The following is a 25,167-nucleotide window of genomic DNA, read 5'->3' as shown; positions in this document are numbered from 1 at the left end:
AGGATGCTCTTTTTTCTCCTGCCTTCTGCTGTGAGTGACATTGGACTTAGCATCGATTTGTGCCTGGACCTGGGCATTGAAAATGTGCTGCTGGACCTGCCCTCCAGAAATCCTGAATATTCAGCTTTTTCATGTGCTCTGTGCTAGTGCATCCCCAGCATCACTTATATTTCCAATAACCTTTTATTTTTGTAATTCCTTGTGGTAAGTTCTCTGTAAGAAATACCAGGTAAACTATTCCCTACTGAACGTTTTAATCTTCCAGTATTGCACTTGACCTGCTATTTTTTCCTTCTTTTCTTTGTTGCTTGGGAGTACAGAACTGAGATGGTGGAAATTGCTGGCAGTTCCCATGTTCCATAAAAATTCCAAGTAATTTTAAATCCCTTTCTTGGGCATGGGAGATGTAGTGCAGATGTTGAGCAGTGAAGCAAAGGGAGTGCACTCATGTTCTGCAGGATGTTATTTTCTAAAAGCACAAGTGCCTTTCTTACTGCCTGAAGCGTTTAGGTGTATAAAGGTATTATAAATTATATTCCTTTTCTTACCCTCTTCAGTTGATGGAAAGAACTCTTATATCACTAGTTTTATTTTTCTGAAGTACTGTATTAAAGTGTCTTCCATGTTTGTATGAATGAAAATACCTTATTTTAAAGTGAAATCGAATGTCTGTAGTTGTTTTGCAAACTGGTAATTGCATGGATGTAAGCATGCATCGGTGCATAATAAGATCCTTTAGAAAGAAGGATACTTTAGGTGGAGACTGAAATTTTCCTGAAGGCTTTGGTTCGTGATCTGTTTTACCTGAAGCCACTTACTGCCGCTCTGGGGGTTGGCTTGGCGTACATCTTGGTGTGGGTCAGCTGGGTCTTTGCCGTGTCCCAGAGCGGCCACTGCTGCCCACGGCTGGGCTGGGTGGGCACGAGTGGGTAAGGCACTGTCGGTAAAGCTGAGGAGCAGCCCCTGGGTTTGCTTGTGTGAGGATGGCTCGCAGCGCCCATCCTCTGAGCGCCACCCACAACGTGCTGGTTTGTGCATCAAGCTCATGTTGATCTTTTTAAAATGATGTCTCAGGAAAGATGGCCAGGGGTGCAGAATCCCTGGTGCCTCTGTGCCAGTCGTTTCCATAGTGAATTGTTCTTTGCACTGGAGGAAAAAATAACCTAGCCCCAAAGGTGGTCCCCTCCAACCTCACTTTCTTTTTAATTCATGCTAAGCCATTACGTGATGCTTGTGAGACCCCCAAGCAGGTAACTCCTGGTTTGGGTGGCATGGGCACCTCGGGGACAGATTTCCCTGCTTTGGGAAAGCACAGCTGAGTTTTCCCTGGCTGCATAGATTGCTATGGGCATGATAACTGCTGCTGGCAGCTCATGAAATGGCAATTTTGAAGCCTGCATCATTTTCTGAGCCTGTTATTAAGTTCTCAGTGACTTTTTTTTGTCAGAGATTTTTGTTTCCGTCATTATCTGATGTGAAGGACCTGTCCATGTCTTCACGTGAATGCAGCTGAATGAAAATCAGGCTGTCATCTGACACAAAAATACTACTTCAGAGGCTTTTGGGGGGGTTAATACAATATAAAATCAAAGTTTTCATGTCTGAGAAAATAACTAAGGAGACTGTGAGTGACCACCTTTAGTTGAAAAGTTAAAGAAGTTGGGTCTTCTGGTTGAAATAAATGTTTTTTTTTTTGTTTGTTTGTTGGGTTTTTTTTTGGTTTTTGTTTGTTTCGTTTTGGTTTTTTTTTTTTTTTGTGAAAATAGTTGCCCGTTTCTGTCTGTAAAGTCCACCTGGTATTGCATTTTGTTGTTGACTTCACGTAGAAGGTGTTTGCTGCTAGATGGCGGGGGATGGCGAGATAGCACAGTAACAGAGCAACAGGCAAGTAGTTATGGACACAGTGGTTTTATTGCAGTGGGTAAAATAAAACCAAACTGTTTTGATGAACAGCTGATTTCAGGTTTTTTAGTCTATCTCTGGATCTTGCCTTCTCATAAAGCCACCAGAGATCATAGTGTAACCACAGACATTTGGGTCTCTGGGCACGTCTCTGTTGCTTGACACTGTGCAGTTAGTCCTTTGTGAAGAGGAGGTTTGTATTGGCTTTTTCTCATATGGCATCATCCTCTTCTAGCCGTAGACCATTTGTCATCTCTTATAGCAGCGTCTCATTGATTGTTTATATTGTCAAAGTGTGTATCTGATAAAACTATAGAAAATTGTGAAGCAGCTGGTGTTTAATTAGTGTGTTTCTTATATAGCTGATTGGCCACACACTGATCTCACTCTGGCTGGGCTCAATCCAGAGTTGTTCAATTGGCTGTGCTGGATGTTTGATGGGGTTGTGTAACTGAGAACATGAGGTAGTGTCATATGCTTCTGCTTTAAATAAAACCTGCAGTTGATAGAAGAGGTGGGGTAGACACAGAGGGCTTTGCTTTTGTACCGAACTACCGTGTCAAAATCCTGAAGATCGTGGCTAAAACCCTTACCCCTACTGAAGCTGATTGCAAAAGTCTTTCTCCTCTTGAGCCAAGATTTCCCATTTATTGAAGAGGGTGAGGGTAAGATTGTTATTTATTGTTACAAGAGCTCTGCTATGGGATGTACTTTGCAGAAGGAAAAGCTTAACTTGCCTGTTTTCATTTGCATATATCCAAGTTACAACTCCTACACAGCAGAGAAAGTCATTTTGTCCCTTCCCCGCTTGGAAGTAGTGAGCTTCCAAACCAGGACTGAGATCAGACCTCAAGTCTCCTTCAAGTCTGGATGCATTTCAGTTTGGCTAAGACGTTTATAAAGAAATAAAGGAGCACTGCAGCTTGGAAAAACTTGTGCTCAGATATGCTGCTAAGAGGTCAGAGATATTCACGTTCGGATTTAACCAGTTGCTGCTCCACAGGGTGTAAATCAGCTGATGTCAGCAACCGTTGCTTAAATGTGTCTTACTGTAGCCAAGAGTAGGTGCAGTGAATAAGATGCTCTGCTTTGTGTGTTGCCTGCTGTGGCTTGTACGGCATATCTGCCCACACTGAAAAATATTCAGGAAAATCAAAAAAACAAACAAGGTTTTAAAATATCCTCTGCAAGAACAGTTGTGATGCTAAATTCATGTAGTTCTGAATACAGAGCTACACAAATGTTTTCCCATTAAGCAATTACTCACTTCTGCAGATTTTTCTGAAGCAGCAGGATTAGGATTTGCTGCTCTTGAGACAAATCTGGTGGATTTGGGGGGCAGTCAGGCAGCGGTGGGTCACTGCCTCTCCCCCTGCATCATGGGATCCATTGTGGGAGGTGATCTTCCTTGAAGAGCACTGTGTGTGTTATCTTTGCAGTCAAAATTGTCTAAGTCATATGCAAAGGATAGCTTTAAACAGGCAAGTGAAAGCATGAAAATAGTCTCATTATAACATGCAGGGCACAGAGAATGGGATGGAGGGAAAGGAAGCACAAAAGGCTGCTAGCCTGGGCACCAACCTCTTTCTTTTCTGTTTAGTTTCAGCTTCCCGTAAAATTCCTGCTGTTTATCCACTTTGCCCACACGGGAGCCTGCTCTTTTCTGTCAAATTAAATTAATGGGGAGAAAAAACATCCACACAGATGCTCTAAATCCCAAGCTAATACTGTAGAGTTTTGGCTCTTGCATCTGATTGTCAGTGTGGGTTCACAAGCAACTCTGGAGAAGCTCGGGGCAGTCAGAAAGGCAAAAGAGCAACAATTTCAGTGTTTAAATTGAGATCTGAATTTTTAATCCTGTTCTGGAAGGTGAGATGCAGAATCAAGTCCTGGGTTTGTCTGTGATTTTTTTCTGCATATGTGTGCGTGGATGATGGGGCTAATTTGTTGTGGGCAATGCACAGGAGTTTTCCAGCGACTACATTGGCCAGATGAGCTTTTTTGCTGAAATAATGGTATAAAATTTTTGGGGGGAGGCTTCTGTGAGTGTGAGGGAAGCTTTTCCCCCATCTGCATCTCTCTGATTCCAATAAAGCACCTGGGAGAGAGATGGAAACCCATCTGCTTGCACAGAGCAATGTACATGTGCTTTGGCAATTTGACTTTTTTGGGGTCAGTTTAATTTTTCCAAGATCATTTGAAGTCTTCTCTCTGGCAGAACCATTGTGTCCTGTGGATACAGATACAATTTTTGTGCAGGGGAATAATTATGGAAAAGGTTGCGACAGTTGCAGCACGGCACCGCTCATTCTGCTTCCTTTTTCCTCATTGTATTTTCAAGGACAGAGAAGAGCCAAGGGGAAAATGAAATGGGCTGCTGGCTTTAACCATATCTAAGAACCCACATCATCCTTCTGTGAACACCTTTGATTTGGTTCTTTATAGGCAGCTCAGACCTCCTCCTGCCATCATGGCACCTCTCCGATAGCATGTGCTCTGCTATCATAGTTCCTCTTTCAGCACTTCCTTTCCTTTTCCCCCTTCCCTTTTCCCCCTTCCCTTTTCCCCCTTCCCTTTTCCCCCTTCCCTTTTCCCCCTTCCCTTTTCCCCCTTCCCTTTTCCCCCTTCCCTTTTCCCCCTTCCCTTTTCCCCCTTCCCTTTTCCCCCTTCCCTTTTCCCCCTTCCCTTTTCCCCCTTCCCTTTTCCCCCTTCCCTTTTCCCCCTTCCCTTTTCCCCCTTCCCTTTTCCCCCTTCCCTTTTCCCCCTTCCCTTTTCCCCCTTCCCTTTTCCCCCTTCCCTTTTCCCCCTTCCCTTTTCCCCCTTCCCTTTTCCCCCTTCCCTTTTCCCCCTTCCCTTTTCCCCCTTCCCTTTTCCCCCTTCCCTTTTCCCCCTTCCCCCTTTCCCCCCTTCCCCCTTTCCCCCCTTCCCCCTTTCCCCCCTTCCCCTTTCCCCCCTTCCCCCTTTCCCCCCTTCCCCCTTTCCCCCCTTCCCCCCTTCCCCCTTTCCCCCCTTCCCCCCTTCCCTTCCCCCCTTCCCTTCCCCCCTTCCCTTCCCCCCTTCCCCCTTTTCCCCTTCCCCCTTTCCCCCCTTCCCCCCTTCCCCCCTTCTCCTTTTCCCCCCTTCCCCCCTTCCCTTTACCCCTTTTCCCCCCTTTCCCCCCTTCCCCCTTTCCCCCCTTCCCCCTTTCTCCCTTTCCCCCCCTTCCCTTTCCCCGGATGGCTGGGTACAAAGGATGCTCTCACACACTCCAGACTTTGGACTGGAATCTCATGGTGACGCTGGGAGTTTTGTAGAGTGATGTGGTGTGCGTGGATTTGCCTTTTCTCTTAAAAGCTGTTGGAGCGTGGGGAGAGTTTCGCAAACCTTCAGGTGGATAGAAACAGTTTTATCAGTACTAATGATAATGGGCTGTTTCGGCCTCAGTGAAAGCTGAGTCTCTGGATCAGAATGAGAGTGAAACATGCGACATCAGGGATCTGAAGCTGTTAGAGCTACTCGTGGTCGATGCCCAGGACTTGGTTAAGGTTTTACTGAACTGGAGGCTATATGAAGATCAGGAGTTAAGCACTGATCCTATTGAAAATAAATATTCTGGGCTTCTTTCACTTAGTCATCTTTTAATTGAAAATGTATTATGAAAGTAAGTACTGTTTGCAAGATTAAGGCCAAAATTTGCCAAGCAGTATTTCTAAATGCTGATGGATAGGTAGATAGTTATGAGAGCAAAATTTGGTTTTGTTTTGGTTTTCTCCAATTTGGGAGGTGCTGCCAGCAGGACAGCTTGCTTCCACAGTGTCTTTTGCTGTATCCTGCTTCCCCTGTTAATGCTGCACATCTGCAGGCATAAAGCAGTAATTTCTAAAAATGTGTATGCTATACAGTGTTTTGTATAGTATTCTTTTACTTTTGCAAATTGCTAGTCAAGAATCTGTAAAATGTATCACAAGCCGTCAATATGGGTTTAAATAGTTTTCTTAATTCAGAGTAAATTCTTCAACGAGAGCATGCTATCCACAATTTAGTCTCTCAGCTGTTAAAATGTCAGATTCTCACCTCTCAATTAAAGCAGGGATGGTAAAGTGGGACTTCAATAAAGAGGCTCTTCAGCCTAGCATTAACACTGGAGTGTTCAGATGCGTTCCACGTGCAGATTATGAACCTTTTCATTATAGCACTTGTCCTCTGTAGGTTATGTACAGGTTTACCCCACGGCTTCAGAAGAGTTTGGTTTTGCTGCTCACTGTCCATTTCCGATTGACTCGTTAACATTGCAGCCCGCTGTTAAAAAGCTGCCTCCCTTCTTCACCTGGCTCTGGCAACCAAGAGGTTAGAACTGTTCTTGCCACCTTTGCTGTTCTGTGGTCCATCCTTACAGTGTTAAAATCAACATGTTTTTTTCTGATTGAAGGCAAAAGTGGAGTGAAAGTGGTTTTGGCTCTTTTGGCATGTGGTGCTTTGTAGAAAGGCAGGGCATAATTGTTATTCCGTGTAGTAAAACTGGCAGTGACTCCTAGCACATGCCTTTATTTTTTGTCTTGCCTTCCCACTGTTAATTTTGCACAAGCAAGAAACCTCTGCAAAGATACTTTTAAAATGTAATTTAAATTAATACTTGTTTGTCCAAGAATCAGAAAGCAGTTTGGATTAGAAGGCCTGAAGTGTGTCCTTATGGTATGAACTCATTGCAACTTCTGCTTTGGTTCAACAGTTTTTGGATTTAAAGGACTCCACAGACGATCTACCAATAAAAGTTTCTCCACTAATCTGAGTTCTTTTCTAGGAGCTCAGACACTGGCATGCACTCCCCAGTTTTTTTTTTTCCAGACCACAGATTCAATCACAAAGTCTTGATTTGTTTAAAGCCTGCAGCGTGTTGGAGGTCTGCCAGGGCAAACTGCAGATCCTTTTCCCCGAGGAACCTGATGCTGCTTAACTTTTAGGCAAAACACAAATAAGAGTGTCAGCCTTTTGGCCACAAATGTATTATAGCGTGGGACAAATGCTTCGTTAGCAAAATGAGAATGGCAAAGCACTTGGGATTCCATGTGTAAAAATGTCACCTTTCTCTAGAAAATGGGGGCAGCTCCCTCCTACTCCCAGCTGCATTTTTATGCATCAAGCTACAAAACCATATTGCAGAGCTGAAAGATCCAACCATCTCAAATACCCCTCCACGCAGCCTGGACCATGGTGGCTGACGGGTGCTCCCCCTCGCCCGCTGGAGAGGAGCCCGTGCCCATGCCAAGCCTGGGGTGCGGGGAACCAGCCTTCCCTTGACCTTCTCCTTTTTAGTCCTGGGAAGCGTGTTGCCAAATGGTTGTGAATTGCAAGAAAGCACCTGCAACTATGGCTAAACGAACATTTATGCTGACTTCTCCAGTTTGACTGTGTGTAGTCAGTGAATGATTTTATATTCCTTGGAATGACAGTTTGGAGGGGGAAAGGACCTATTTTCCGCATTCCTTTTGCTTCCTGAATGCTGACTTCAGACAAGCTCCCATCCTGTTAAGTGTACAAGTTAAATCCTGACTCTTCATCAGGTCCAATTCTTCTTGGGCTGATGCTGTCTTTACACATGGCTAAGTCCATTCATCCCAACTTGCGCAGCCGCCAGATTATCGGGTGCCAGAGAGCTCAAGCTGGCTGGTGATGTACACTGGCTGCATATGTGAGCAACTGGCAATTCAAATAACTTTTTTTTTTTTTTCCCCTAAGCATTGAAGGTGAACTCTTGCCACCAAGGAGCTTGGTGAGAGTTTTGCCGACAACTTCAAGAAGGCCTTGAGTTCAAGTTTTTCATTTAAAACAATGCATTTGGTTGTGGGTTTTTGCTATTGTTTTGGTTTGAGTTGGTGTTTTTCGTTTTTTTGTTTGTTAGTTTTTGGGGGTTTCTTTTAGAAACAACTAAAAACCCCAAACCCAACCACAACAACCAAAAAAAAAAAAACCCAGAAAAACCCCAAACAACCAACCAAACACAAAAAAAAAAAAAAAACAAACCCAAACACCAAACTGACTCTGAGCAGGTTCATGTTGAGTGTGCCCACTCCAGCAGAAGTCAGTCTCAGGCTAGACTGTTGTGCTCAGGCTTTGAGCTTTGTACCAGCTTGAAGTCAGTTGATCATCTACAACAGTCCCATTGCTTGCACTGTGATCAGCATTGCTTCATGCTGCCTTTTCAAAGAGCTCTTGCACCAGAAGTTGTGGTCCCCAACCTGTGTGCATCTGTGGGAGGACATGCACAGAGCTTTAACGTTTTCATGGGTCTTTTGTTGTGATAAATGTGCCTGGAATGGGATGTGATTTTTGGTTTTGAAACTGTTGGCTCCAAGTTGTCTGACCCTTAAACGGGCATTTTGGTTAAATCCCTTTGCAAATATTGGGATTTATGGTTGGGTAGATCTGTTCTAATCCAGGTGGAGGTGAATCCAAAACAGTCTCTCCACCTCTGAGTTTCCTTACCTGGCAATCATCTTTACCAAGTTTGCATTTACATTTTGATACAGTTCTTCCCATATTCATTTTTCTTTTCTATCTGCTTTGCTCAGTGTTTAAAATAAAATAAACTGCAAACCCTGAGAAATGAGAATGACATTTACTATTAAACGCTGGAGGCACAAAGTGTATCTGTTATATTTCTCAGGAATTGTGCTTCTGCGCTATGGATGCGTGAAGGGTAGGATAAACCTGAGAGCTGCCCTCCCTACGAATAGGCTTGTATCAAGTAGTTGTCAAAATAAATGCATTACTCAGCTTCTTTGAGGTGCTTACAGGGCTATTTCAGTGCACTCTCATTTACCCACAAAGTGAAACTGCTCCATCTGTCAATAACCATTACTCACATCCCTATTCTTAGTACCAGCCTATCGCGAACGTAAATGCGTTCGCCTAAATTCCATCTGCAGAAATATCTGTGAAATTCCCAATAACTTCGGTCTCCTGAACCTTTAACTTCAACATCCATTACAGAGATATATCAGAAAGCAACATGGGTCTGTGCAAAACCAATTAATAAGAGTAGCTCAGTCATCAGCCAATGTGTATTTCTGATAGCGGAATTTAGGTCTAGGAGGTACTTCTTAGTGTTTAAATGGAACTAGGACCGGTTGGTGAGTTGTGGTTACACTATAGGTTTGAAAGTGTGCAAAATAACCCTGCTGTGGAAGAGGTGCTGTGGGACTGCTTTCACAAGCAATGCTAGATGTAACAATGGCATTAATCTTTCACTACTCCTTTATTCATGTTGTTTCTTAGGGGCCAGCCAAGCTGACAGGGACTTGTGCTCTGTTCTTCCTACCTGCCAAGGCAATTACTTTTTAACTCTACTTTGTGACAGCCCATGGGTTCATTTGTGTGTTTGTCCCCAGATGCGTGATTTTGGCTTGCAGCATCTTTGTTACAGGCAATGATTCACCAAGAGAGGGTTGTCTCTTGATTTCTGGGGTTTGGCTTGAGTTTTCAGAAAATAAAAATTATATTTCAGCCGTAAGCAGAGCGGGTTTGTTTTAGAGTGATGCTCACACACATGGCCCTCAGAGCCCATCTTCATAATATCATCACCTTTAAAAAGTCCATTTAACTGTAACATTGCAGTTTCTTTCATTTTGCATTTGATAGTCACTTGAAGCAAGTTTAGAAGCTGGAGAAATATTTTCATGTAAGCACAGCATTGGAGATCTTCTTTTTGGGATTGCACAATTAATCATCAATGTCTTCCTTGCAGTGTCACATATCTTCATCCAAGAAGGGTGAAAAGAAAAAGCAGTTATGGCTCGTGTTTCTGCACTGAGCTCATTCCACGTGAAGAGGAGCTGAGAGCGGCGCCCCTGGAGGGTGCTAAGACGTGGGAGCCTGGAAAATTAAGTGGGGACACTGATTTTCTTGTTCTAGGCCACAACATGCTGCCCAAGTCCCGTTTTGGGTACCGGGGGGGTCTTTGGCAGCTCGGACCAGAGTGAAGGATCCCGGGGAGTTGAATCCTGATCCTTCAGCTCCTGCTCAGTGCTTTAACTGGGGCACGGCTTGTTGCTGCGTTGGGATGAGAATTCTGTCTGAGGCAGAGAAGTTTATTTACTTGTGAAATTTGTTCACTGTGATTTTTATGCTAGGTGGAGAGGAAAAACATGACTGAAAGTCAGCCGCTTTGCTGCCCTTGAGAAAAAAAAATATTCACATTAAAGAAAACTAAATAACATGTTCCTGTTAAGTGCCTGTTAGTTACACATATTACATCTAAAAGTAATTATCATTTAATTAGCAGTCTAGCAACAGTGGAAGGAGATGAAGTTACAGTTACATTGCATTTATTACTGATGGCAGGCGAAGGGTCGCATTCCTGATGAAGCAATTCCTGCAGAAGCGATTTGGACTGGCCCTTTGGCGAGTGTGAGCAGCACTGCAGAGCCAAACCCCCGGGGGCTGGGGACTGCAGGAAGCGGGACGGCAGCGACCCAGAGGTGGTACCAAAACGTGCTCACTGCAATTTTTCAATAATTAATACCTACTTCATTTTAAGCAATTAGATGTTCCCATTTGAAAACCAGTGGGATTAGGATTAGATATCGGATTAGACTAGCATGTGCAGTCTTCGACACCCAAACTCTGGTCTCCATCCTAGGTATTTCTAAGATAAATGTTTGGTGGTTGTGATTTTTGTTGTTGTGGTTGGTTCTTCTTTTTTGCTTTCCCTTTTCCTGCACCAGTGCACTTTTTTATTTTTACCTTCACAGAGGTGAAATCCCAGCATTCACCTACTCTCATGTCACTGGGACTTTTGAAGTTGTGCAAATGTAAATCCTTAAATCTAGGACTATGTAAAACATTGCCTTCTTGAGAAACTGGGAAATGGTTTAAAGGTGTTGGCTGCCTAGCTGTGTGTATTATATCTAAGTATATAGGAGGACTGGTACAGTCGCCTCCCGTTCTGCTCAGAGCTGCCCAGTGAGGTGGGTTTCAGTTGCTACCAATTAGCAGAAATGAGGTTTTAAACTACTCCTGGCATAACTTTGAAGCCAGTCCCTGACGTTGCCCTGGGGAGTTCTGCATCTCTAACGTGGAATAAATAGGTCTGATTTGCATAGACAAACACTACCATTTTAATGAAAAGTTCACGTAGGATTGAAAACCTCTGAATAAGCTGTTCAGGAGGGTGCTTGCCACTTGTGTTGAAGAGGCGACTGATAGTCGATAGTAGGTAGAGACCGTGACCTCCTGTTGATTAATCTTTAAAGTTACGTGCTCTCCTTACCTATCCCACGTTAAGCAACACCAGCTTTCCTGTGCCACTGAGTGGGGAAGAGACTCTGATTTACTCTCACCTCCTGCCTCAGATTAAAATTGCAAATTGCTTTGTTTTGCTAGAATTTTATCTCATGTTGGTTAACATGCTTTAACTAATGAGATATAAGGAAACATCTATTCTCCTAGTGGAGCCAAGGCTTTGTGGTTTAGCTCCTGGATTTGATTACAAGATGCACCCAGGTCAGATAATTTCTGTGCAAGCAAAAGGTAACAGCAATTTCCAGATCTGTTTTGAGTGTAAGACCTTTAGGGGTCCAGTCACACAGAAAAAGTAAGACCAGGTTAACTAAATACTGTGCCTTTCTGACTCTTCATCCATGCTAATCTGTGCTCCTCTTTGTATTCTGTCTTGATGTGCAGTAGCTTTTCAGACAGGGAAAGTATTTTTCTTGCTATCTTTTATGCATTTTTTCAGTGGCTTCCAATATAAATGAAAATCATCATCTGTTTTATCTCAGCCTCCAAATCTGAGACCGTGTTGCCTCTCCTGTAGGACTATCCCTAATAAATCACTATGAGTGACCATTATTATTTCCCCCAATTCTGCCTTTGTGAATAAATGGGACACCATTAAGGGTCAAACCCCTGGCGTACTGATGTTTGCAAACGTGCAGTTGTGCTGCAGCAGCTTGCGGGAAGGAGCCTCTTTCCTCTGTGTTCTAGGGAGGCACCTGGGCTCGTTGCTGCGGGCCCAGTGATTCACACCAAGTGTGAAAGGCTGGGCTTCTCCCTGGTGCCTGTCTCTGCACTGCCTCCAGGAATAGCTCTGCAACTGCCATTAAATTAGCTAAAATAGAGAGACATTTTTTTAAATATATCCCAAGGGAGAATCTTGTAATTGCAACTATTTCCTCAAAACCATTCCTGAACAGAGGCTGAGTCCCATTTGAAGGGTAATTATCAAATTTACTTTCTCCAAGGTGACTTCTTCTGGGCTTGTACTCTCAGACTGAAAACTGCACACCTCAAACGCTGCGATGCAGCATTGCTCCCCCGTGTACACGGAGAGTGCAGGACCGGGACCATCAAGGTTAACACTGGCTTGCACTATTGCTAGTGCTTGGGCAAATGATGGATAGCAGCCCAAAAAGCCTTCTGCAAATTCTCATGACCCTGAGCAAGGCTTGTTTCTGTCGCATGGCTGTTGGTCTGGAAGGGTTTCTCAATATTGGTGTTTTTTGCTGATGTCCCAGCAGGGTGGTTGTGAGAGATGGTTGGGCAGTTGGCATGTGGCCTAAGTGTCTTCTGCTTCCAAGCAGCTGTGGAAATGGGGTAAGCCCTGATCCACGTAATGGAGATCGTTGGGGCTGGAGTTTTACTTCAGCTGACAAAATGTAGAGTCGGGGACAATTACTACCTGCACGTGAGCATTGTGACAGCCTACAGCAGCACCCATCTGTACAAAAACACCTGCTAAAAGTGCTGAAGAAACGGGAGCATGGAGGTGGGTGCTCAGGCATCCGGTGATTTTTAGTGCTGGGACACCTTTGCATTTTCTAGAATATATAAGGAAGGAAAATGCTTTTAGGCAATAACTTTGGCAGCAGTTTTTATCCTGGAGGGGAAATTTTACAGATGAGTTACAGTCCCGAAGCTTGGACGTGTAAATAGAAATCTGCTTTAGGCTCACACAGTATATCTTAGCACACCATGAGCCTCATAAGGGTGTGCAGGCAGCTTTCATTCTGCTGGTGGCTTAAAGCAAGGCTAGAAACAGCAAATTGTGTGTGCAATTCCTTGCTTATAAGGTTATTAACTACCAGCGCTTTCCTCACCATAGATAACTACATAACAGTATCAGTAGTTAATTCAGTAGCTCCAGTGTGGAAGTCACCAGACTAATTTATAAATGCTTTTTCTCAAGAGCATCTAGGTATTCTACTCATCTGACAGATGAGGAGACAGAGGTACAAAGAAGTTAAATGCTTTGCCTGAGGTCCCAGAGCGAGCCGCTTCTTGACGTGGAAATTGGAGCAGGCACACAACAGTGACAAAGTCAAATCTATCTTGAGCAAGGTCACAGACATGGGTAGACATAATAGGTATTTAAGAAAATACATAGTTTTCACAGCTTCCTTGCTATTAAAAGTTTGTCATATTAATCTCCAGTAAATTCAGAAAAGTCATTCAATCTAGCGTCTCTTTTTATGTGGTATCTCTTATTTTTAATTTGTTTCGCAGATTCTGTAGTACTTAGCAACAGCAGGAAAATAAACCCATTTGAAACAGACAATTAACCAAGGTCACTGGGGCAGGGAAGCTAGAATTATTCAAGAAACAACTATTGCAGATTCCATCCTGGGGATAATATTAAGCAAGGTATGCCGCTGTGGGCTAAAATGCCGCTCCTTCGTAGAAATTTTATTACATTCTTGTGAAAGACATCCAGCTTTTATCTGCCCAAGCCATTACGCAGGCAGTGAAGAGAAGCTGAGAGCGTGGCTCCTGCCTGACTCTGCATCTCCATGTAGATGCCCCACCGTAGGAGGCAGAGCAATATATATTTCTTCTTTGGAGATGTGCTTCGTATGTGACATTAGTTTTTGGGCTTTTGCGATGAGCATTTTGCCCTCGCTCTTGTACACTGTTGTTCGCAGCCTCCCGTGGCTGCCCTGGCGCTCAAACCTTCTTCCATTACTGCAAAGTTCTTAAATTAATGATGCGAAGTTCACTTTTAAAGCAAATAGTGCTCCGTAGCACCCACCCAGGCCCTGTCTGCCCTGCATGTTTGAGAAGCCAGCGTGGGGCTGAGGGGTGCGGTGAGGGGCACCAGGCATTTGCCGTTGCGGAGCTCGTGGGGAGGAGGGCTGTGAGGGCCGGTGCCAGGCAGGAGGGTCCTGCCTCGTCCTCATCCTCATCCTTGTCCTCGCTGGCGCCTCATGGATGTGGCCAAACTCTCCCTGAGGACAGGGGAAGGGGAGCAAAGCGCGGTGATGGGGTAGAGCTGACAAAGGTGACAGGCAGGCTGGGCAGAGCCAGGTTTGTCTTTGGGCCTCTGGTTCCCTCGGCCTGGCCCCGCCGTTTCCCCTGCACAGGGAGTTGTCTTGCCTTGGTGGAATCTCATTTCAGAGGAGAACGGGGTCGCTTCCAGCTCCAGGCTCTGCCTGAACCTCTCCTGTCGCAGCCTTGCCACGCCACAGGCCCCAGGAGCCAGGTCAGGCTCTGCAGGGCAGTTCCCAAGGGTGTGGATAGTCACTAAGCCAACTGCAACTGAAAAACGGGCTTGTTGTTTTCCAATCCATTTTTAATTCATTCGTTTTTTTTCGCCCATTTCCCTGCCCCCCGAAACCTGAGGGACCAGAGGTTTCCTCTGTGGCTTCGCAGTAGACTGACCGCAGGTCCCCGTGAGGACGGCACGTCGCTCGGGGATGGCGGCAGCCCCAGGGTGGCCCTTGGGGCACTCGGTGAAGACGCTGCCCCTCTGCCACCCCAGAGCCATCCTGCTCCGGTCAGACTGGGCCCAGTGCACGTTCTGCACGGGCTGGACTGGCCAGGAAGGCAGCAAGGCCGAGCAGTCCCTGAGCCCCTGGGTCACAGCTTGTTGCCTGTGGAGCAAAGGGGTTTGCATGGTCTCTCGCCCATGGAGGTCTGCTGCCTGTGGGCAGGGTCTGATTAATCCTGTTTTATGACCAGAGGGGTCAGTCCTTAATGCTACCTGCTTTTTTTAAATTTCCACACACGTATTCTCTTGCTATAAACCTGTGCTACTCATGCCAGCCTTTATTTATTTTGCTATATGTTCACTGTGCCTCAAATGCAGAAGCACAGAGATGATGGAGCTGGGTCCCGAATCAGGTTTTGAATTTTGGCCAAAAGAAAATCAATTGTTTTATTATAGAATGTCGTGTAAAAATAAAGATGGTATTCTTTCTTACCCTGGTATCGTCAGGGAAATCATTGGTAAGACACTACTTAAAGCTACAGGCTTTAAATTTTGACTGAATTTCATAATTTACCTGAAATTTTCTACATATTATGAGTTGGTTAAATTTAAGCCTTGGAGCTCAGAGTCTCCTGGCGTTTCCTGCTGAGATGCTGGCTCCCACCAGTGACCTCCAGCTGAAACATGGAGGTTCAGACGGGCAGCAGAAGTGGGAAATTGTGTGTGTTTTGGACAAGTTTGATATCTCAAAATGGAAAATAGGAAGTTTGAATTGGGTATGCTCAATTAGGATTTGCAAGTTTAAGAGAGAGACAAATAACACCTTTATGGGCAGGTAAAGGACCATCCCAAATGTACTCAGTGTGGTGCTGTGTCTCTTAAAGCAGTGGGATTATGTTGTTGAAGGTGAGCAACTCCATGGTAGAAGATTATTAAAAACAACAGCTGTTTAATGAAACTGGCCACCCCACCAGTTCTTAAAGTATTTTCTCAGCCTTCTTGTGCTCAGTGGTATGACCGCTAATTATTTTTTTAATATCTTTTTTCCTACTTATTTCATAACTTGTGCTTTAGTATAAAATTGGAAGCAAAATCCAATTGTGTAGGAAAATTAATTTCCTTGAATTGAAGAGGCAATCTACTTGAGACTTTTTAATCATTAGATGGTAACTGTGCACGAAAGAAAGGAAGACCATTAAAGTAACTTAATAGACTAGGATAAACATTTTTCCCTGTATCTTCTTCATCTTTATTTAGAGATTCATGCTGAGGATATTTCATAAAAGCTGCTCTTCTTGACCTTTCGTCACTTATTGTATAGAGGAACCAACCAAAATAATGGCAAGGAACTAATGCTGTGGATTTCTGGATACAAACCCAGTAATTCTGCTAAACATCTCTGTTCATCCTTTCCTGCCAAATTCTGCGTTTCCTTTCTCATTAAAGAAAGAATAGCTATCAGGACAAATAAAAATGCATTTAGCTGAGCTGAGCTGTGTGATTTTTAAAAACAAACTGTGTTAATGCTTTTAATTAAGAGGCAGAGAAACAAGAGGCTTTATCAGCTCTTTGTCTGCAGGCCATTATTTCATTGTGGATGGGCTATCTATTATTGTAAACGTCCACCTTTTTGAAGGATTTACTGCAAAATCAAATGGTGTTTTTATTTAAATTGTTGAGCGCCGCTTGATTCCTCATTTATTTAATATGGAAGCATTGTTACAAAGAAGAATGTAGCACTTAATTTGTATTGCTTGAGGGACCTCAGATCCGTGCGGGAGCGCTGCTTTGCATGCTTCACGGTATCCTGTGTTGAAAACAAAATGTGCAGCAAAATGAAGAAGAGGAAAATTTGAAGGTGAAGTTATGAAATCCCAATCAGGCTGTTTCAAGAGTATTTTGGAAAGGATCGGTGACTTTGTGGTCTATAAAATGAAGTCATGTTGCAAAATAATAATGAAAAAAGCTTTCTTGGGGTACAGCTCCCGTGCATGACTGTTGAGTGGCTTCCTGTTCAGAAAACTTTGTTTATCTGGAGATGAGTTCCCAGTGAGCCACATTATTGGGTCAGAAATGCAGTTGCACTTGTCTGAAACTTTCACCTGATTTTTTTTCTGGCTTTAACTGTTCTCTGAGTGCCTTTAACAGACCTAACAGGTTTTGACTGGAGAAAGCAAATGTTCCTGTGCTCCACCACGCCTATTCCCAGTGGAGATGAACTGGGTTGTTCATGTTCCGTGTAAAACCAGAGCAACTTACCCTTCTATTTAATTCCAGGAGATAATCTAGGATAATGAAGCTGATAGATTTGGCATCTGTAATGTGGCTATCGATTCAGAAAGAATTGTTTCTGCTAATGGCAGTTAACTTGCTACAAATAAAGCAATAGAATTGAAATCTTAAGTACTAGAGTGGCAGCAAACCATGAAACATTATACTGCTTATTGGAAGGAAGACTGAGCTTGCTGTCAGGGAAAAAAAATCTATTAAAAAAACCCTCTGATGGATTCAAATTCTAACTAATTTAATATGGCAACAGTGTTCAGCTGTTCTACCAGTCTATTAAAAGTATTAAAATGTCTATAAATAATAATACTTAACTGGCTAGAACCTTTCATCCAAAGAGTTCAAGGATTTCACAAAGATTAGTTTGGCTGGCTATCAGCAGAGCTGAGCTGGAAGGTCCTTGAGTGTTACTGGGCTCGGGCATTTTGTGCAGTATGGATGGAGAGGCTAAGCGTGGGCCTGATCCTTGCTCTCCCTAAGCCATGCCCGGGTATATTTAAGGGCGCTTTCCGCCTCTGCAAGCCAGCAATGCTTAGTTAGGCCTTGAATGTGCTCCACAGCATGGACAAGACATGAAATGCGCTTTGAGCCAAGAATTTGCGTCTGGCATTAAAATACACGATCCCCTTGCCCTGTTTCTACCTCAGGACTAGGTCCCCTCTAGTGAACAAGCATGTTCACAAGTGCTGTGAGATTTCCAGGTGCACGGGCTACCATTGGTGTTACCCCTGCAAGCCTTCCCCAGACAGCACAAGGCGGGTGCCCCCTGGGCCCTGGTGCAGAGTTGCAGAGGTGATGGCCATCCCATCCCGCATGGTGGAACTTCCCCCTGCTCAAAGCTTTTTGCTCAGGGTGGGCGGGGGGGTCCTACAGCTCCCCGTAAGAGCAGACTCTGGCAGTACCCTGGCATGGCTTATCTGTAAAATTCATTGTCTCCTCCCTACTGACCCCTCTAAGTGGATCTTTGTTTTTTTTTTCTTTACAGCATGGTTTCAAATGAAAGCAAGTTAAATGGGAGAATGGTTTTTATATTTCTATTTTAGTACAGAAAATATCCCAGGGGGTAAACCTTCCACATACCATAACCGCAACAGATTAGCGTATCCCCAAGCAGCAAGAACATAATGATACGGTTGTGTTCAGTGCCACGCTCTGTGGCAAAGTGTAATTTTATGGAGAGGGTCACAAGTGTTTAACCACTCAAAAAATACCCCCAAATGTGATCTCAGCTTGCGTGAATCAGAACAGCATCCTCATCTCAGGGCAGCTGTATCAGATGGAGATCTGGTCCAGTGTTTTGCAAGGTAATGAGGGAGGGACAGTGCGTGTGCACATTGAAGCCAGGGTCATTAGTAAACACAACCATCCATTATGTCCTTGAAATTACATAGTTATTATAAATTAACCCCTACCACTGAGTTTTTCCTCAATCTTTCTGCTATTCTATTGATGTTAAGATTGTTAGTACTGCTCTCATTTTTCTCTATTTTTTTTCCTAACTGGACACTGTGCTTGGCTGCTCTTGCAGAGGTGGAGCTGAGCAGAGCTGTCAGCTGAAGGGCACGAGGTTCTGTAGGTTGTGCGTGACAACTTGATCTCTAACACAGTCCTATTGGTATTGGTGGAACTGGGAAAATGACACAGATGTTTCTGCAAACAGTTGTCTTGAGTTTTTAAAGGATTTGCTTCTGCAAATTTGCAGTTTAGCTTGTTGTCGCTGGTTGGTGATGACTCTGTTGTGATATATTATAAAGATCCCTATTGGGAACCCTGTTTCACAGGGTACTGTAAGAACTAGTGTCTGTCATAAAGTCTACTCTGTTACTAGACATCCTAGAAGAAAGTAAGAGAATGGAAATGCCATTATTATATTTCCTTCACTTACGGGGAGTGGAAACCCAAAGATGTTGTGCTCATACCCATAGATACACTGAGATGTTCGCAACAGATCCGAGACCTGAAAGCTTTTCAGTAATTTAGCCCCAGGAGAACTCTTTCTCCAGTCTATACACAGTGAAGTGAACTTGAATTTTGGGTAATTTTATTGCAGTGGTAAAATAATGTCTTCAAAGGCACAGAGATCACTCATTGCCACGAAGTCTCTGGGATAACCGGTGTCAGGAAGCATGTGAAGCCAACAGGAGCTTTGCAGAAATTAGCCCTCAGTCGGTTAAAAATTGGAAAATGTCAATAATTGTGCGTTTCTGTTGTTGTTCTCTTCATGCAGGACACCAGCAATGATCGGTTGCTCATTTGTTGTGCACAGAAAATTCTTTGGAGAGATTGGGCTTCTCGATCCTGGGATGGATGTGTACGGAGGGGAGAACATAGAGCTCGGCATCAAGGTTTGTGACACATTTGCAAGAAAGATTGCACCTAGCAGTATTTAAGGAACCCAGAGCAACACTTCAACGAGTTAGCATGAACAGTTATTAGAATGCTTCAGGGGAACTCAGCAATGATGTGCTTTATAGCATTTTTGTTTAAGTTTAAGGGGGTAAATGACTTGCTTTTAGGGATGAGTGCAATATTTTCTTTTTAGGATGCTTATCTGTCTGACCTGATGAAAAAAGCTAGTGAGATGAAATGGCATGCCAACATATACAGGACCTGGTCACATCACACTGTTACTATAAATTATAGGTATCTTAAATACCAGAAAAAATGTAGTGCCATTTTTGTCTATGAGCAGTCCTTAGGGAGACTGGTGGGACTCTTGTGAATATCTCAGGAAGAAAATATTTTACAGACGTTTAGTACCTGCAAATAAAATATGTTCACAAACAGGCAAAACCTGCTTTTGAAAGTGAAATACTAATAACCGTGTTTTTAGAGCTGCCTCAGTGCATCTGTGCAGACATTCGTTGTTACAGAATCCACCGTGACAACATCGCTTGATTACTATGTACAATATTAGATGTGGCTTAGTGATTCAAGTGTTTACATACAGTGAAGTGATTCATAAGCAATGAATTCAATGTTCAGAAGCAACTTGGGATGGCAAAGTCTATGGAGATTCTTCCAGGCATGTTTTAGAGTACAGCACTGGTACGTTAACAAGCTGATAGGGAGAGGCTTGAGACTTATAACTGGAAAATTGAATTGACTGCACTGTTGTAAAAATGAAAAAGCATTGTTCAGTTCATAGATTTACCAGAGGATATTTGCTTTGCTGGCAAATCAGAATAAACTTAAGGAATCTATTGTTATTGGCTACAGGGAGCAATAATCTCACTTAAACAAGGGAACAGAAATTAAAGGCTTTAAATATGCCACATAGCTCTTCTCCATATGAAGTAATTATTACACATCGTCATGCAGCTCGCTTCTTGGGTCTAGAGAGATCCTGCTCTAAACCAAACTTCTCTTGTGGCTATCCTTATTTGTTTATGCGATTTTTTTAGTAATGTCATTGTAGAACTAGTCTTCTCACAATTAGTAATTCAACCCATCTGCTAGGTTTTGGGGGGATTTCATGGAAGATTGGCTTCTCTAACTGGAAAAATAAGATAGATGTCTCAGAGACAAGTGATGAGCATATGTCCTCTTCTTTTTCACACGCTGAACTTTGTAGAAAGGCTGTCTAATAAACATCCTTTTTCAAAAAAGTAGTCCCTCTCTTGCCCAAGTGACTTTTCCAGGCTTCTGTTTCCAACCCGTGTGTTTCCCTGCTTATATGCTGTGTGTTCTGGTCAAGATTTTAAAAATATTGGTGGTTTCCAGAGCCAAAATACTTCAGAAATCCACCTTGTAAGACTATGTAGAAAGTAGATTTTCAAAGATTCCCGAGCTTCCAAAGTCAGTCTCTGTGCAAGTGTCTTATTTAGCAAACAGGAGCTAATGACACGTCGGTCCCATTTGATATACGATGGCTGTTGTGTATGCAGGTCGTGTAGCTCGTATGGAGAGCAGTCCTGGAGATGGTGTGTCTGCGACTGCCAGATATTTGAGTTGGACTTCACAGCAAAATTTCAGTTATAAATAGTTTATCCAAGGCTAATTGTTGGATTCTACGTAAGGAAACAGAGTTGTTACGGACTGAAGCAGATGCCAGGCCTCAGATGGATGTATCTGTTTTTAATAGTCCTGATGTACAAAGGCTGCCAGCCCTTCCCTCCCTTGCCTGCAACCCTGCTCCGGCTGGGGTCTGCAGCAGCCGTATCCCTTTACCAGTAATGCAGGACTCTGTCAGTAGGATCGTTTTAAAGGATCAACTTGAAATGAAAATTATCGGGCTTTTTGTGGATGTTTTGCTGTTTTACGTGAGAAGTGGCTGGCTGTAGTCAGAAACATAATTAGGTGGTTCCTTGTTTGTTTCAGCGGTTCTTGGATGAAAATAAATGCAGAAAGTACGTCCTTTCTTTTTGATGCTGGTGCAAATTCCGTCATCTTTCTGAGAGTCATGTGTCATTTTTAAAACATTATATTCTTGAATTACCAAAAATGCTCAAAGAACATAAATGAGATAATAAACCCATTAAGGCTATGAGAAGGACATGGAAAAATTACAGTGTTTCAGGCAAAAGCATAAGCTAACATTATTATGGTAAAATTAAATGCAAGTAATCTGAATAACAGAAATATATAAAAATTGAGAAGATTGGGCTGTCCTAACCTAGAATGGCCAAGGCCGTGGACTGTGCAAGAGTCTTGTTTTATTAATATGGTTCAGATATTCAAAAATAAGCTGTACTGTACCTCTGTGTGGTGAAACACACAGGCCATATGTTTCTTTCAGTTGCCGAATTCAGTTAGCTAAACGAGAAGGTTCCTGCATGAGCCACTTACAGATAAACCCCTGTTACTCACATTCAGAGAGGTGGCTCTGGGCTCGCCGCTCTCCCGTTTGTGCTGGGAAGCATCCTCGGCTTGCTCAGATAATAATAATAAAGCTATTAAGCATGTTGCTGCCCCAGGCAAATGCCTGTTCTGCTTGCGGGATAGCTTTGGCCCTGACAAGGGGAACATGCTGTTCTCTGTATTACAGTATTATTGTATTTTCCTTTATCACACTGGAGTGTCTCCAGAAGGTTGTGCTTATTCACTCCTCCTCTCCCTGATGTCCACTACTTCACTTCCTGAGGCAGAATTGAGTCTAATTCTAGTTTTCTTGGCAAAGTGTGGAAAAGTATTTGCTAAACATGGCAGTTTAGGCTAAGAATTCGACTGGGAGGTTTTCAACGTGCTTTTTTTTTTTTCTCTTTTTTTTCCCCTCCCCGCCCCCCCCCCCCCCAAAAAAAAAAAAAGTGCACGTTGCAATTGAGTTATAATAACGCCAGGTCTTTCTTACTGTGCTGACAGGCACAAGGACCAAACATTTGATCTGTTCCTGTGTTAGTAACTCCCCCCAGCAGACTGGTTGTGGAAGCCTGATCCTCGCGCCCGGCTGGTGACCAGGCGATGCCGGTGAAGCTGCTCTTTCTGAACAAGCTTTGAGCCAACTATTTTAACCCTTTGCTCTGCTGAATAAGTTTCTGCTCTGATTTTATACACCTGGTGTCCAATTTTCACAGCTTGAAAGTGTTGACGCTGCCCTGGGTCCCCGCAAGCTCCACGTGTGAATTTTGGCACAGAGGCTTCTCTGAACATCTCTGCTCCTTCTGTTGAAATTTTTTCTTTGCTTTTAAAATTGTCTGTAGCCCTGGCTTTTAGTGACTGTGTGACTAAGTGGGAAGACTGCTTTTGCTGCGCGTCTCGCTTTTTATCTGCAGGGAGTTTTTCATGCGTTTTCATGGTTACTCACAGACATTCACTAAAGATGCTTCATAAAATTGCACGTGTCTATTTGAATAAAGATGCAGAAGTCTATTGCAGGACTGTTGCCATGATTTCAAAGTCTGAGATGGGTTACAAGGTTGTTTTCAGAGTATTTTGTGCTTCTGTCATGCATTGCTAATTAAACTTATTTGAGTTGTCTTTTAGAGATTAATTTAATCAATAAGGATATTATTACTACTTTGATGGTATCATTTGTACAAATTGTCACTTGAAGAAAGCAATTAACTGAGAATGCTTATTAGCTGATCCATCCGACACCTTATTTGTGCAGTAAGAATCGATTATTGAATTAATTAAGAAAAGCACAATTCAGGGAACCCTTTGAGGTTTAATGAGTGACTTGAGCTACTTTTTACTATGAATGTTAAATTGCCTGAAGTTTGGGTTCGATTTTTTAAAACTATTTCTGGAGGAAAAGCACACCATGTCCTCTTAATAACCCAGATTTTTTTCCCCAAAATTTATCACCTAGATTCAACAGGCCAGATTTCTGCTGCTGCCAAGCCAGCGGTTGCGTGCGTGGAGTGGGCAGAGTTGCATCTGTGTGCATAGCTGTAAGAGGTGGGAATATGGAGCTTTGAAAATCAAATGGGTACAGTGAGGGCATTGAGCATATTGTTGTTAATGGCAATTTCTTTAATAATCAGACTCTTATCCTGCAGCTGCTTAAGCACAAAAGCAACCTCATTGCAGTGGCAGTGACATTGATCCTCTCCCAGTGGGTACCATGCCTATGTACCCTTCAGTCTTTCAGAAACCCTTAAAATAGATTAAATAGGATTTTAATGGTACAAATCTCTCGTGTGCATTTCATCCATGAAGGAGCCCATTTTGTTTATATGAGTACAATTATTCATATGCTGAAATGTTGGGAGGGTCAGGCAAAAAGAAAAGCAAAGCCATCAAATAGGTATATTTAAATTCCACAAGGGAGCTTGATTCTTTCTGCATTCAGAAAATCAAATCCTTCTGTTCCTGCATACATTTTCTGTAAGATTATGGCTATAACTTTTTGTTAAGAAGAAAACAGTGAAGCTGTTTAGAGCAAACAGTTTATTCGGCATCTGTGGCTTTGCTGGCTCTGAAGTGAGGGATGGGCAGCCTATATCTAGCCCTGTGGAAGGCAGAAAATTCTCCCATGGGGTGCTGGGTGGGCACAGAGGAAGGATGTCAGGACAGGGCTATGGTTTGTGAGAAAGGTGTTTTGATTTTTTTTCCCCTCTCTTTTTGTAAAAAAAAAAAAAAAAGACAGGCTAGCACAGGCTTGCTTGCCCAGCCCAGCTGGGAACACAGGCTCCGATGCGGATATTCTCTGTCTTTATGTGACATTGTGCACGTCTCTAAAATGGAGAGTGATAGACTCAAGCATAATGGGGAGCGCATAAATGCCATTGCTGGATGGGTATTTGGCTAGCTTTCTACTTGCTTGAGCCTAATATCTACATAGTTACTGCCTGTCATCAAAATGTAAAAATATCCCTGGTTAGGATGGAATTTATTATAATAATGTCAACCAAATGCGCAGACATCTAATACCAGGTGTCACGTTTTGACTCTGCAATGTGTGTTACTGCTGTCATTCGAAATTTTGTTTTGCCGGGGCTTTTTGTTTGATCATCTTCAAATGTGTGTCTGTCTCAGTTCTTCTGATTAATACAGTGAAGTCTGGGTGCAGGCAGAGATAGCTGATGGTAGGCAGCACCTGAAAGCCCTTTATAACCACCCTGTCCATCAGCGCCCGGGCATGAATTCCAGAATTCCGGCGTTCCTCCGGTGACTGTCACATCTGCTGGCGTCACCAGCTGCGCTGCGACGTGCGCGCCGAGGCTCGCCGGATGCGGCCCGTGGTGGGATGCGGGAGATCTGTGATGGGACGTTGTTACTTTTTTTTCTTTTTTTTTTTTTTTTTTTTATCACTTTGAAAAATAGGAAGCGGAAAAGCATGTAATTTATTCATAAGGCTTTATTAGGCTTGTGAGGGTTCACTGAGATGCATTAGTTAGGGTTGAATCAAGCTTCTCATGATGTGCAGGGTGTTTTCCCCATCTGCACCTAGCTTTGCTGAGACCAAATTAATAATGAAATTACACGTGCAGCAGTGAAGGGGTTTTTTTGGGAAGTGTGGGAACAAATCAGCCCAAACTTCTGAGAGAAGGACTTTGAGGGGCATGGATAGGCTTTTCTGTGAGATGCCTCCCAAGCTTTATTTTGTGGTTGGTTGCAAGAGGTGTCAGTGCATCTGGTTGCAACGAAGGAGAGAACGCGCGTTTGGCTAGTTGAAGGCTTTGGGGTAGAATTGCCAGATATCAGTTGATTATCTGGGGAGTATTTACTATTCAAATACCCACTCTTCTGACATTTCTGAGAATTATACTGAGGAACTGCAATCTTCACAAGGTTGGTCAGATGCAGACGATGCAGAAGTCGGTGCCAGCAGCGGGGGCTGCTCGAAGTGGGGCTGTGAGCAGGGGGGGAAGGGGATGAAACTGGGCTCACGTATCAGGGAAAGAAATTTTGGA

At 43.4% G+C, this 25,167-nt stretch overlaps 1 protein-coding gene across 1 annotated transcript in view; it reads left to right on the top strand.

Annotated features, from left to right (window-relative positions):
- The window catches only part of GALNT17 (polypeptide N-acetylgalactosaminyltransferase 17), a 223,823-nt gene that overhangs the window by 123,173 nt on the left and 75,483 nt on the right, over positions 1–25,167 (top strand). The window contains exon 6 of the mRNA XM_032993700.2: positions 19,098–19,215. Within this exon, the coding sequence (XP_032849591.1) occupies positions 19,098–19,215 (118 nt within the window). The remainder of the gene's footprint in view (positions 1–19,097; positions 19,216–25,167) is intronic.

Source organism: Tyto alba, unplaced genomic scaffold, assembly GCF_018691265.1.
Source record: "Tyto alba isolate M040663 unplaced genomic scaffold, T.alba_DEE_v4.0 Super-Scaffold_19, whole genome shotgun sequence".
Taxonomy (NCBI): Eukaryota; Metazoa; Chordata; class Aves; order Strigiformes; family Tytonidae; genus Tyto; species Tyto alba.
Note: the sequence above shows the minus strand (reverse complement) of the source record. Positions and strands in the feature narration are given on the sequence as shown.